The sequence below is a fragment of the Capricornis sumatraensis genome, chromosome 15 (genome assembly GCF_032405125.1).
Source record: "Capricornis sumatraensis isolate serow.1 chromosome 15, serow.2, whole genome shotgun sequence".
Lineage (NCBI taxonomy): Eukaryota > Metazoa > Chordata > Mammalia > Artiodactyla > Bovidae > Capricornis > Capricornis sumatraensis.
This window is the reverse complement of record NC_091083.1, coordinates 65,821,557-65,835,405: the sequence shown is the minus strand read 5'-3', so window position 1 is coordinate 65,835,405 and position 13,849 is coordinate 65,821,557. Positions and strand designations below refer to the sequence as shown.

At 46.4% G+C, this 13,849-nt stretch overlaps 1 protein-coding gene across 1 annotated transcript; it reads right to left on the bottom strand.

Moving 5' to 3' along the window:
• Positions 1 to 1,360: 1,360 nt before the first annotated feature.
• Positions 1,361 to 11,581, bottom strand: LOC138091868 (short palate, lung and nasal epithelium carcinoma-associated protein 2B-like). Its single transcript, XM_068987853.1, has 9 exons — positions 11,434 to 11,581; positions 10,474 to 10,625; positions 9,099 to 9,258; positions 7,669 to 7,776; positions 6,336 to 6,485; positions 4,137 to 4,230; positions 3,061 to 3,124; positions 2,119 to 2,197; positions 1,361 to 1,544 (listed from the first exon to the last, which is right to left on the bottom strand). Exons 2-8 carry the CDS (start codon positions 10,610 to 10,612, stop codon positions 2,160 to 2,162), a joined length of 753 nt encoding a protein of 250 aa, XP_068843954.1. The 5' UTR covers positions 10,613 to 10,625; positions 11,434 to 11,581; the 3' UTR covers positions 1,361 to 1,544; positions 2,119 to 2,159.
• Between the last annotated feature and the right edge of the window lie 2,268 nt (positions 11,582 to 13,849).

The window sequence follows — 13,849 nt, the reverse complement described above, 5'->3', positions numbered from 1 at the left end:
GATTCACTTGCTGCACATTCCCCAAGACCCATTCACTGCATCACTCAGTAAAAATGAGAATCTAATGAGATACAGTGTCTAAAGATTTAATACGTGGTTTCTCAACACTGTTTGACAGTAATTCCAGAGCCTGACTTGTGTGGAGCCTGACTCGTGCTCACCAGTGTCAGACCCTGGTTAAGCACTTTCCAGTCACTGACTCATTTAAACCTCACACCAGTGTCCTGAGGAAGTTTTGCTGTTCATTCTATTTGGCAGGTGAGAGAACTGTGGTTCTAAGAGTAACTTGCTTGAGATTAAACAGCTAGCAAGGGGTAGAGGCCAAGTAAGTCAAGTTCACCTTTGTTCAACTTTCACCCTATGCCTTGTCGTTAGCCCCAGCAGAGCCTGACCTAAGGTCCACTCAGCAGAGCTGATGAGAGCTGGCTGAAGGCCCTGGATATAGCCCCAGGGGCTCAAGGGCTCCCTGAAGTGACTTGACCTTGTGAGGCAGCCTTCATCAAGTAGAAAGCCCTTGGGTGAAGTAGCTGCTGGTGCAGGCTTCTGTGTGACCCTGACCTCTCCTCACCTGAGTCTCCAAGGAGGATGGCAGTGGTCCTTCCCTTACAGAATGGCACAAAGACTGAGATGGTTCCATGGCACTATGGACAAAGTTTCTCTGGGTCTTTTGTCAGGAAAAACAGATGGTCTTCTGGAAAGAAGAAGCCCAGGGACCCTGACATGACAGCTCGGGTCTATCCTCTGCACACGTGATGTAGCTGTGAGTAACAGGTGCCTTGCTCCCCACTTCAGGGCAAAGGGGAAATTGAAGGCTTCCATGTTAGGGAGGAAGAGTGGACTCAAGAGGACCTCATCAATCCTGCTCGGAAGAGAGCAGGGCCAGGATGATGGGACCTGCTGGGGGCAGGGAAGAGGTGGCTCAGTACTGAGTACTCAGGGTGTCACCTACCTGAGCAAGTGTTCCCAGGGACATGGGTTAAAATTCTAGCCCTGCCACTTGCTACCCTGTAACCTTGATGAATCACTTGTCTTCTGTGAGCCTCAGTTTCCTTATCTGTACAATGTGGGCAAGAGCCAAGTCTCCTGGCAGAAGGGTGATGTGAGGAGGTCATGAGGTCAGGTGTGCTGGGGAAGGCAGCCCTCCATCATGGTGGCAGAGTGAGGCTGTCTCTACGATACCTCAGGTCACTTTCTTGCCCATCCTGGGCCTCAGGTTTTCCCTTTGTAAGACAAGATGTTGAGGCTGGATAATCCCAAATATGCCTTCCAGCTTCGGATCCAGGTCTCTGATGCCCTGATTGCCCGTACCTCACCTCCCCCAAAATCCCAATAGAAGGAAAGCCACGGGCCACACAGAAGGTGCAGAAATGCCATTTTATTGCTGGGGTTGGAGGGCAAAGAGCATAGGGTGTCCTGACTGTGAGGAGGCGTATCTGAGAGTGTCCTTGACTGGGCTCAGTTGTCACTCCTGGGGGGATGGTGGCAGCACCAACCGTCCCAGAGGGAGATGATACAGAGATTCAGCCATGTCCCCGAGAACCGATCTGGAAGGAGACCCCAGAGTGAGGCATGGACACCCCGGGGCCCTTACCGGCTCCTGCGTTCAGCAGGAACAGCTGCCAGAGTGCTTCAGCACAAATCCTGCGAGCTCTGAGGCTTATGGGTGGGCGACGGGCACCTGTGGTTTGGGGTCTTTCTCTGGCACCTGGCCCTGACCTCTCCTCATCCCCTCACCCTCCCACCCCCCTCACCTTAGCAACAATGGCCGATGTGAAAAGACTGAGCAAGGCTCAGAGGAGCCAGGGCTCAGGGCTCAGCATATGATCAGGATCAGGGATCAGACGAGACACAGGTCGTGCGTCTATCTGTGGCCAGTGTCAGGGCTCAGTCAGCAGCTTGAGCTAAACTTCAACCTGACTGCACTCCGGGCTCAGTCAAGGGCCAGAATCAAGCACAATCTGGGTGTGATTAAGGGTCAGACTCAGGCTGTGACCAAGATCAGAGCTCACTCTGCTACTAGAGAAAGAAGAGAGGCCAAGACTTGCTTCTCCTTCTCCACAGGCCCCTGTGGGGAGGCCTCATCCTCCCTTAGCCCAGGGCCCCGAGTCAGGTCCTCACCAGCAGGCGGGCATCACAGTGGTTTTTCTCATCTGTCCTCTTCAGTTTACAGTTTCTTGTGCGGTTTCCTGAAGTGTTTCTGAGGGAACAAAACCAGTAGCATTTCTGCAGATCTGGATATAGCTGAATAGAAACTAGATCCCAGTGGCTGCCACCCTCCAGCAGGTCAGACTTGGCAACCAAGGGATCTCTTGCATGTCACTCTGTCTCTCTGAGCCTCAGTTTGTTCATCTGTAAAATGGGTATGATAACAGTACCCACTCCACAGTGTTGTTGAAGGAATACAATGAGATGCTGTATACGAAGCACAGAGACATGGCCCAGGTAACTGGGCCTGTGGCTGTTTTCTAGAAGGACCACCTCCAGGACCCTGACACTGTTACTCATCCCATTTCTGTTGCCCCACAGCCTCAGCAACCCCAGTCATGCCAGAGACCCAGATCAAGGAAAGCCCCCAGGGGCTGGGGGTGAAGCCACAACTCCTCATAAGAAGGGAAAGGGAAGGGGCAGTGTTCAGTAGCAATGAGTATGGGATATTAGGCTCTTTCTGTTTCTTCTTTAAATCGGCTCATCAGCTTGGCAGTGTTTACAATCTTTCATTTCTGAGGAACCCAAGGATCAGAGAGGTGGAACCAGTTGACCAAGACCCCACAGCTGCTAAGAGCAAATGCAGAACTTGAACCCAGATCTGGCCCGTCCTCTTTCTTGCATCATTCTGTGCAGATGGTTCCGCAGGTTTAAGAAAGGAGGGCAATAGAAGCCCTCAGTCTGCAGGGACACCATTCCCCCAGCCACACTCTCCTGACTTGCTCAGGACAAAGGATCCTGAACTTCTCCATGGTCCCCTGACAGTCCTGCCTGGCAAGCAGACGTAGAGCAGTGCGCCTGCCCCTTGGAAGGCTGCAGAGGGAGCAGCCACCGCTTCCCCAGGCTGTGACTTACCTTTGAGGTTCTTAACCAAATTCACATTCGAGGAGCTGATGATGGTGCGGATTCGTGGGCACAGCTGAGGGTCACAGGACACCAGGGACGATACAGCAAGAGATGGAGAGAGGAAGGCAGGAATGATGTTGGGGTTGGGATGGGGAGGGAGGAGAGGAGAGACAGGAGAGAAAGAAGACCGATCATTATCCACTGGGAGCACCCTGCAAACCACCTGCAGAGGTGCTCCCTACTCGGGACCTCAGAACTTCTGACCGTTAGGGATCTATAATGATGGAAACCCAGAAGACCTAAATCTGAGAGCCAGAGAATGCTAGAATCCTAAAACTTCAGGTTAAAACCTCAAAATCTAGACTTTTACCATTCCAGAACGCTATGCTCCTAGAAACCTTGACCTTTGGAACCCTGGAATTTTAAGCAGTCAAATGAGGCCCTGGGAACCATAGAGAAGTGTTTCCAATGATTTTGTGTGTGTGCAATACACACGGATCTCGTGAAAATGCAAATTATTGAGTCAGCAGGTCTGAGGTAGGACCTGAGAGTCTGCATTTCAAACAAGTGTCCAGATGAGGTCAGTGTTGCTATTCTGAGAACCACAGCTTGAGCAGTGGCCCTCCAGTTTAGTAAATCACAGAGCCCTCTGGAGGAATTTTTCCCCCATAAACCGTGATCCCCAGCCAAATTCCAGGGTGACTAATTTAGAATCATTTCTGGCACATGGTACATGTGGTTTGCATATGATGCACAGAATCTTACTTATGGTATATGTACTTTTTATATTTAAATAAATTAAATAAAATTGTATTCAATAAAGAAGAATATTCTAAAAGGCCTACTGGCAATGCATGGGTACGGTATATGATTCAAGTTGGAACCAAGTGATTTCTGCTAATATCAGATCCCTCCTCCCCTTCTCCCCACACGAGGCTGAGTGAAGGAGGGGAGCAGCAGCTGACAGCCCAAAGGAAGTGGGCACCTCAGAAGGGAAGGTGCCCAAAGAGTACAGCCCACCCAGGGAATGTCACTTCTGTCCCCCACCTGGCCTGGCTCTGAGCTGCCAGAAGTGGGGTACTCACCACGTCCTGCACTAGGTAGGTCTCCACCAGATTCACGAGTGTGGTCACAGTCTGTCTGATATTACTGCTCGGTACAGTGAGGCTGGAGACGGAACTGATAAAGACCAGGAAGTTGGCAGAGCAGCCAAGGAGGAGCAACGGGAAGAGGGCGGGACATGGTGGAGCACCGTGAAGTCAGGTGACTTGAGCTTCTACTCAGGGGATCATCACCTAGAGCCACATGACTGCCCAGCAGCTCATGAGAGTCCCGTCACAAACATGAGACCTCATCCATCCATCCATCCATCTATCCTCCCATTCATTCATTCAGCACAGATTTATACAGCAACAACCGTATATGCCAGGAACCAAGCCACTCTGAGGACATAGGGATAAACAGAGCACAAGCAGCTCCCAGTCTGGTAACCAAATACAAAGCACATGTGGCTAAGGCTGGCTCCTTCCCACCTTCAGCCCCCAGCATAACTGTCACCTCTTCAGGGCAGCCCTGCGTGACTGCTGCCTAAGAGAGGGCTTTGTATCATTGAACCCTGTTCAGTGTGCTACTCTGCCCAGGGATGGTTGCCATCTGACATTTACCTCGTGGGGTGTTTATTGTTGGACTGAATGCTTGTCTGTTTGTCATTCCCTCAAGAGAATAATCTCCAGGAGAGCAACTTCTTTGCCTGAAGTCACCAATACATTCTCCTAACTCAGAATGGTGACTGCCTGGCATGGAGGATTTGCTCAGCACATTGTTGGCTGAGGGAATAAATGAAGTAAACCTACAATTAAATATTTAATGACAACTGGCGGAAGATATTCAGAAGGGCAAGAGAAGATTCTTACAAGAGCCAAGAGGAGGAACCTTGTTTTAGACCCTGAGTGATGAGATGTACATTGAAACTGGATGGGGGATAAGTGTACTTGGCATCCAGAACAGCCTCTGCACAGGTCTCGAAGTGGAAGGAGTTTGTTTGAGGCTGAGAGCAGAAGCTAGTGTGTCTAGGGCAGAGAGGCAAGGGGGAGAGCACAGTGATACGAGGGTGGGTCCAGATCAGGTAGTCTAGCTGGCCCTGAGGAGGGCTTGGGATTTTACCCAAAGTGGAGAGGAAAGCCCCCAGAGGGTTTGGAGCTGCAGAGTGGAATGCCATTTTCCAGATACGGTCACTGAGACCCAGAAGGCAGGATGATTTCTCTGGCGCTATAGGCTAGGCATTGCCCAGCAGGGCTCAGGCATTTAGACTTACATCTCAGTTTTCCCAAGTGATGGTAGGCTTCAGGGCCTGTTTTCTGTTCTGGGGGTCTTTAGGCAACCTGTGATCAGATCCCTTGTTGAGGCAGTATGGACTGACCGCTGCTCAGGGCTCAGCCTGGTTCCTTGCCAAGGCCAACCTGCCCCAGCTGTCAGCATCCAGACCATTTCTCCTCTCCCAACCATGACCAGGGTCAGCCTTTCTCCCTCCACCTTCTTCCCTGGGTTAAACATGCTCTTTCAAGCACACAGTATAAGATGCAGATTTGGTGTGTTACCAGAAATCAGTGATTTAAGGAGAGTATTCAGTTTTCAAGATCGTATTTTGGGAATTTCCCAGTGTGTGGAAGATGATTTGGGGACAATCTGAAATTAGAGCCCATGGTAGGCATTTACTACTCCTCTTGCCCCTCCTAACTAGAGGCAAGAAGGGAAACACAGTGAATTATTATCATTATTATTATTATTGAGGGACATTATATAATATGAGAAGGTCAGTTCTTCAAATAGACATAGCAATTTAAATGTGCAAGCATCTAACAAGAGCTTCAAAAAGCATGAGGCAAAAACAGATGAAGTTGAAAGGTGAAGTATGCAAATTCACAGTTATGGCTGGAGAGGTCAACACTCCTGTCTCAGTTAGGGGAAGAACCGAGAGACAGAAAGTCAACATGGATATTACTATTACTGAGAGCATAGTGCCAGGTTGCATGCTAAACCCTTGCATTTTCTCATTTGGTCAACACAGTAGCCTATGAATTAGGGATCACTACCATCCTCAGTTTAAAAATGAACACTGGAGATCCTAGAGCTAAAACCATAAGTCAGTGGCACAGCTAGCTTGTCTCCAGAGTTTCACCTCTTTTTCACCATATTCTGCTCCCTCCCAGATATAGGAATAGGGCTGAAATTAGGGATTCCAACTCCTCAGGGAGTCCCGCTCTGCTGAGATATCTGGGCCTGACCTGTTCACGAAGGGGAGTGATATCCTGGCTGGTCTGTAGGTGCATTCTCCTATGACCACCATTAAGGTACCAGTTTCATGAATTTTAAAGCTGATGCTTGTCTGTAGGACAAAGTTGAGGGTCAGGTCAACAACCGCACCCAACAGAGGCCTGTAGGGAATAAGATTCACAGTTAACAGAGGTGGCAAATCCTTTCTTGTTGCTCACTTGAGTCCCCCTCTCTGTAGACATTAGATGGGGTGTCTATGGACAATGTCAATATTGTCTGTATTCTTGACAGAATCTACATTCTTATATGAGGTTTTTCTTCTCCTGGCCACAGGGGTTTCTGTCATGTGAAATTTCTAAGCAGTATGACACTGATGATTAAAATAAACATAACAGTCAACGTTTCTTTAACACCAATTCTGTGTTAGGTATTTCAAACAAAAATATTTTAACTGGATTAATTCATTTAATCATGATTGCACTACCATGACAGAAAATTACTATCTCTATTTTCAGAATGTGGAAACACTTGGTATAGAGAGGTTAAGTAACTATCCTCCAAGATCTCATAGCTAATAAATGATGAAATCCTAGTGCATTTAATTGATAAAGACTCTTCTACACATCTTCATTTTATCTCTTTGTATCTTTAAAGTAATTAAAGCTCTTAAAAATTATAGTTTCCGTATAATTGCATATGCTCTTCATGACATACTGACAATGCTATGTGGCCCGTACTGGTCACTGTCATTTAAAGAGAATCTTGAGGGACAAAGTGATGCTGCAGGCAACTTTATCAAAGGGTATAAATGTTCGATCTTCTCAGCTTTCAAGTTTTATAATTAGATAATCATGATGATTTCGGACATATATTTCGTGGAGGATTTTTAAACAAAAAGATTGGTTATGGTCAGTGTTTCTTAGAACATTTTAAATGTTAAGATTTCAGGTGTGTTTGACTCTCTGTAAGCCCATGGACCATAACCCACCAGACTCCTCTGTCCACGGAATTCTCCAGGAAAGAATACTGGACTTGGTGGCCACTCCTTTTTCCGGGGGATCCACCCTCTGAGCCACCAGGGAAGCCCAAGAATGCTGGAGTGGGTAGCCGTTTCCTTCTCAAGGGGATCCTTCCAACCCAGGGATTGAACCCAGGTCTTCCACCTTGCAGGCAGACTCTTTACCATCTGGAGCCACCAAGGAAGCCCTTCGACCTGGAAAGGTCTCCTTCTTTTACAGATTGGGAGAGCAAGTCAGAAGCACGGAAGGTACCTGATGCCAGACTGGAGATCTATTGGCATACCCCACGGCATCTCTCAAACCTCCGATTCTAACCAGTACTCACAGGGTCAGGGTGACCTTAGCGGTGATGGGGATACTCAGGTTAATGCTTGGGCCTCCAGAAGTCCCTTGGAGTGTGATATTCCCGATGTTGATGCTCCTGATTGTCAACCTGCGCAAAAACCACAATTCACCCTTGTCATTCGTCACGCAGCCATTGCTGGGCTCTTCTCTATGCCAGTCTCATGCTGAGTATTAGAGCCTGACTGACTTTGCCTGCTTTGGTCTTCATGCTAGCCCAGTTCAGAGGTTGGATTTTCTTCACTGGATGGCATGGCAGGAGACAATTGTAATTCCCCCTAGACTCCAGGGTGAACATGTGCCAGAGTCAGAATTTGGTTTCTTAAAAAATTAAAGTATAGTTGCTTTTCAGTGCTGTGTTAGTTGCAGGTGTACAGCGAAGTGACTCAGATATACATGGACAGATAGATATGCGTGCGTGCTAGTCACTCCAGTCGTGGCTGACTCTCTGTGACCCTACGGACTGTAGCCCACCAGGCTCCTCTGTCCACCAGGCTCCTCTTGATTCTCCAGGCAAGACTACTTGAGTGGGTTGCCTTTTCCTTCTCCCATAGATGGATGTAGATATATGTATATATAGGTGAAGATAGAGATACCTTTCATTTCATATTTTTCCCCTTATAGGTGGTTACAAAATATTGAGCATACTTCCCCTGTGTTATCTAGTAAGTCCTTGTTGGTTGTCTGCTTCATATACAGCAGTGTATATATGTTAATGCCAGACTCCTGATTTATCTCCCATACTGCTTTCCTTTTGGTAGCCATAAGTTGTTTTTTTTTTTTGCTCACCAGGCTGTTACTGTTTTGTCTAAGTTCATACCATCATCTTTTAGATTTCACATATAAGTGACATCATGTGATATTTGTCTTTCTCTGAATTCACTTAGTATGATTATCTCTACATCCTTCCATTCCTTCCTGCCAATGGCATTATTTCATTCTTTTTTAGCAGAGCCAGATTTTGAACCCAGAACTGCTTGGCTCCCAGACTTCATGTATGGGACCATGTATATGGTATAAATTCTAGTTTCTTCTGTCCTGAGGTCATTTAGACTTTTATACTCAGTTATATTCAGGGAAGAAAAATTTTATTCCTTGGAAAAGTGACATTAGATACCAGCAAACAGGTAGACATGAGGGTGAAGAGAACCTTCTTCCTGAGCCTGAAATCACATGAGAAGCAAGCCTAGACCTTTAAGCCCCTTGATAGGTCCTGCAGCCCTGCCTTTCATTTCCCCAAACTCTAGAAGAGCTGGTCTCACACCAGTTCCTCTCTCAGGCATGCAGAAGGGTTTTTAAATTTTTTCTTTTACTTTTCTGTCTTTGATCTTAAGCTTAGCTCCCCAAAGATATGTATTCTCTTTTGGAACAAAGAACTTCAGTGTGAACTCAACATCAACTCACCGTACACACCATAAACACCCGACAAATGGTTTTCCTGACAAGCGAATATTTTCAGTAATGTTCTTGTCCAACAAGATCTCATCTTCCTGGATCTTCTCAGTAACTACTTTCTCCAAACTTGTGAAATTCTGGGACAACTCAAAGTCAGCCTTCACTTGATCAAGGACAGCTGCAAAAGCAATCTCCATTTAGTGTGAGTCACAACTTATGATGCAGCTCCTATGCACAGGCACCAGATGCGACTGTTTGCCTCTGTTATTTCTCTCAGTCTTTACAACTCCATAAAGTTGGCATTACTATTATCTGCAATTTCATGTGAGGAAAAAGAAGATCAAAAGGTTAAGATATGGGCCTAAAGTCCCACAGCTAGGAGACCTTGTTTCCTCTATGCTGCCTTCATACTAATGTATACTCATCATTCATCAACAAAGCAATCAATCCAGTTTGGAGGCAATAGATATTGATTGAACACCAGCTTCTAATAGTGAAGCTCTAATAAGATACTCAAACAAATGAAATACATTTGGAATAAACTAAGAAATGGAAAATCTAGAATCAAGGAAAAATTATGGCTCCAACTCATGAAAGTGGCAAATAGGATTCCCTGGAACAGTCTTGCAGTAGGCCGTTAAAGAAATGAGTCATACTGGAGAAGAAGGACAGAGTGTCCTAGTGGGGGCCATTCAGAGAAAAAGGGATTTGACAGGGTGATGGTAGATGTAGAATGGCACATTTGGAAAGAATTAAGAATATATGTTTTGAAAGTGAGTCAAATGAGAAACAAGGCAATAACTAACTCAAGGAAAAACATAAGGCTACAGGAAAAGATATGTAATCATAGTAGCGCTACTTGGCTCTGCAAAGGAAAGTGTCACCCAATTATAGTGACGCAAACAGAGATGGAAACTACACCTGGTCCTGTAACTTACTAGGTCACCTTGATTCAGACCCTCTGTTTCCAAGCTCAGTTTTATCAGCAATGAAACTGGAAAGTATATTTTTGAAGGTTGCCTAAGTCCTGGAAAGGTTTAAAGGCAGTCATTTTCAGAAGTTAGTTTCTCCTATAAAGAATGTTTGACAGTGTGCTGGTAATGTTTCCAGGAAATGAGAAGGCCAAGTTCTCTTAAGAAATCCGAATTAAAAAGCGATAAGACTAACTGGAAATGTGGGTAGTTTTAAGCCTACCTAGGTTTGGTAGGGATTAATTTCCAATTAGATAATACAAATTCAAGAAGATTGAATGACCCAAAAGAAGAATATGCTTCAAATGTAAATAAAATATTTAATTTAAATAATGTAAATGACAATAAAAGATGAAAAATTGAGTGAATTTTTTCAAAACTAGAGAAATAGGTGCCACATATCATCCCGCTTTCTGACTCACATTTAGATGCACTGTCATCAATCTCAAGTTCTTTTCTAAGAGCAGATTGCAGCTCTGTCACAACACTGTTGTCAAGAAGAGATGCTGAAGTCCCAGTGAGCAGGCCACACAAGAGAACAAGTCTCCAAAGTTGAAACATCTTGTCCTGACACCTGGACAGTGATGGGAGGGACAGGAGTGAGAATTACCCACAGGGAAACGAGATCTTGGATGAGCACCTATTACTCTGACACTCAGCAGTCCTTGAAGATGGACGTGGTTATCTGCTCTCTTACAGATGGGCAGCTCAGGTCAGGAACCTGGAGCAACTTGCACAAAGATACACAGCCACTGCGTAGAGGAGAGAGTATTTGGAAAGTCACGCTTGACTCCAGGTCGGTGCTCTTTGCACAGAGGTCATTTGCATTTTCTGGCTTCTCTGCCTGGAACATTTCCCTCTTCTTTGCATTTTTACACGAGTCACTTCTTGCTGAGTCTCCAGCTTCAGTAAGACATCATATCCTCTATAAAGCCCACTCTAGGCCCCTTCCCAGAGTCTAGGTCAGGGGCCCCACTCTACCATCTTGTTGCCTTCATTCTCTGATCAGAATCCTTGGTACAATTAGTGATGACTTGCCTCCTTTCTCACCAGGCTGTGAACTCCTTAGATAGGGACTGTAACTTTGTGAATTCCCAACTGAGAGGAAAAAACCCTGCACCTAATCCAGTACAACAAAATAAAGGTTTGGAGAATAAAAGTATGAGTAAATAAATAGGCACCGCATCATGACCCCACATTGCTCACCAGTTTGACACTTCTCCTAATATAATTGATTTCTTAATTTGCTATATTGACAATATTAGCTAATTCATGTGGCCCTATCCCTCTGCCTCTTGGCCCCAGAGCCTTCTGAAGATCTCCATGTGGGGTGACATTAAAGGGGAAGCCCAGCATTCACAGGTTTGGAGGAAAATACTTACAAAATCCTTGCTCCACCGTGCAGTCTCCTGGAATTCTGCGGGGTGCTGATGGCCCTTATATTGTGGTGATAGGTGGGAGGCTGCCCCTGGCAACAGGCCCTGGGTCCAGGGCCATCCAAAGAGACTCCGAAGAAAATAATCCGTGTCTAGAGTGAACAGAGAGAGACTTCCAATGCAAAGGTCACCCAGGATTCTTGAATTGAAATGGGTCGATATGGAGAGGACTCTGTGCCAAGACTAAGAGTAGGTTTTCACGGAAACTCCAGCTGCCAAGATAGTGGCCTCTGTAGGTGGGGTTTGGGATAAAGACTGAGAATGGATGAGTTGGAGAATGTTGTGGTAGGAGGACCCATAGTGATCATCCAGCCTAATTTTGTCATCATTTGGAAACTCAGTTCAAGAGAACGAGAGCAACCAGCTTGAGGTCACCCAGTAAGACATGGACAGAGATGTGCTAGAATTATGCCCCATGGAGTCAGGGTCAGGGACTAGTGAGGTCAGTTTTTCCAACTCTTCTCTGATTTTTGAGTGCTCTCCACCACATCCTTCACAGTGGAGCCAGCCTCAGGGCAGATGTTTGTAATGATGCATTGCTCAGTACCATCCTCTGAAGTCTGCCTACTCATTTGATTGGCAGAGTCCCCCCTGAGAGACAACAATATCTGCCTGCAAAATACCTTCTTACATGCGGTCTCCCTCTGTACACTTGCCCCCAATCCCTCTACTCTCAATGCAGCAGCCAGAGGGGTCTCGTTCAGTGTAAAACCGAAGTCCCCATCATGGTCCCTGTGTCATCTGCTCACTGCCACTCCAAACCATCTCCCTCTCCCTCCATGGCCCCTACTGTCTTCCTTCTGTTCTAGAAAGATTCAGGCCTATTGCTGCCTTGGGACTCTGCACAGACCACTCCATCTTCCCAGAACTCTCCTCCCTAGCTGTCACTGGCTCTCGACATCACCTCACAAATTCTGTGACTGTCCACCTGGTGGTCCCTCCCTTTCCCCCTGACTCATCTTCTGGTTGGCTCCTTTTCACAGCAAATTATCATCATTTGACTTTTTCCTCTTGTTCTCTGCCCTCAGCAACTTGTTACCATCCTTTGTCCTGTGGCTTTCCTCTCACATGGGTCCCCCAAACCTTGACCTGGCTATAGAATTCTTCAAGCCTCTCTGGAGCATCCTCTAAAGCCATCCACTCCCTGGGAAGATGGTAAGGGTCCCAACACCAGAAATGCTCAGGAACTTGGCTGCTAAGATTCTGTGTGACTTGAGGTAACTGTCAGCCATGATTCTAAACTTCCTTAGTCTCTACTAAACCACTGTTACAGATTTGTATGACTCTTCTTTCCAGATTTTTTTTCTCCCTGAGTCTGGCTCAGGGAGAGGAGCTATGGTTCTGAGCTATGGAACAAGGAGCTGTGGTTCCCTCAGGCTTCCTGCCTCTTTCCTTTTCTCACCCTCCCTGCCCCCCAAAAGCTCACCTCCATCTGGCCATGGCCTCCTGGAGTCGCAGTGGCTGGTGCTATTTCTCATCATGGACCACACCCAGGACAAAGCCAGCTTCTTGCACTGATATCAGCCTCCTCTCATGGCTAAGCTTTGAGGTGAAATGATCTTCATGCTTGATCCTTGTTGGTGAGTCTGGGGCTGGCACACAAGTCCCTACTTTCTAAGGAGCCATGTTCTCATGGTGACTCACTGCTTTAGAGGTTGCTGGCTCTAATTCACATGAAGACAGAACTTCACCACATGATCAATGTTCCCCATCTGCTAAAGCATTTGGGGGACTCCCTAGTCTAGTACACATTAAACTAAATCTACCAAAGTGGAGAGAAACCATGTCTTCCTTCTTTCTGAGGTCCTCTGTCCTCCGATCCCTACAGTGTGCCTGGAACTCTTGAAGAAGCATATTCATACTTATATGAAGACATGAACATTCAACGTGCATGCATACATACCTGTGAGAACAAGACAGCATCACTAGATTCAAGAAGAAAACACCTCCAATTATTCCCCTATTTCAAGGGTACTTTTACAGAATCATGGGGACCATGTTACCAGAGTTCTGGAGAAAAAGGTCACTATCACAAAAGGGGCTATGGGTCTCCACAGATTGCCTGGGTTTGTTTTTGTCCTTAGAGATACAGTTAAGATACAATTCTCTGACAGAGTTCACTAGAAAATGAAGCCATACCAAGGGAATGAGACAGTGTATCCTTGCAGTGCCTGGGTCCAGCTGTGCCTGATGCCCTCTGTGCCCTAGACTTTCCAGGGCAAATACATTTCTCCCTCCCTATCTTTTTTGTTGAAGTCAGTGTGAATTGGGTTCTGCTGTTCAAACCCACAGTAAGTCCTGACTCAGCACACTTGTACACTCACATGTGCTTCCTCCCTTCTGATGACTACTAGAGGGTCAC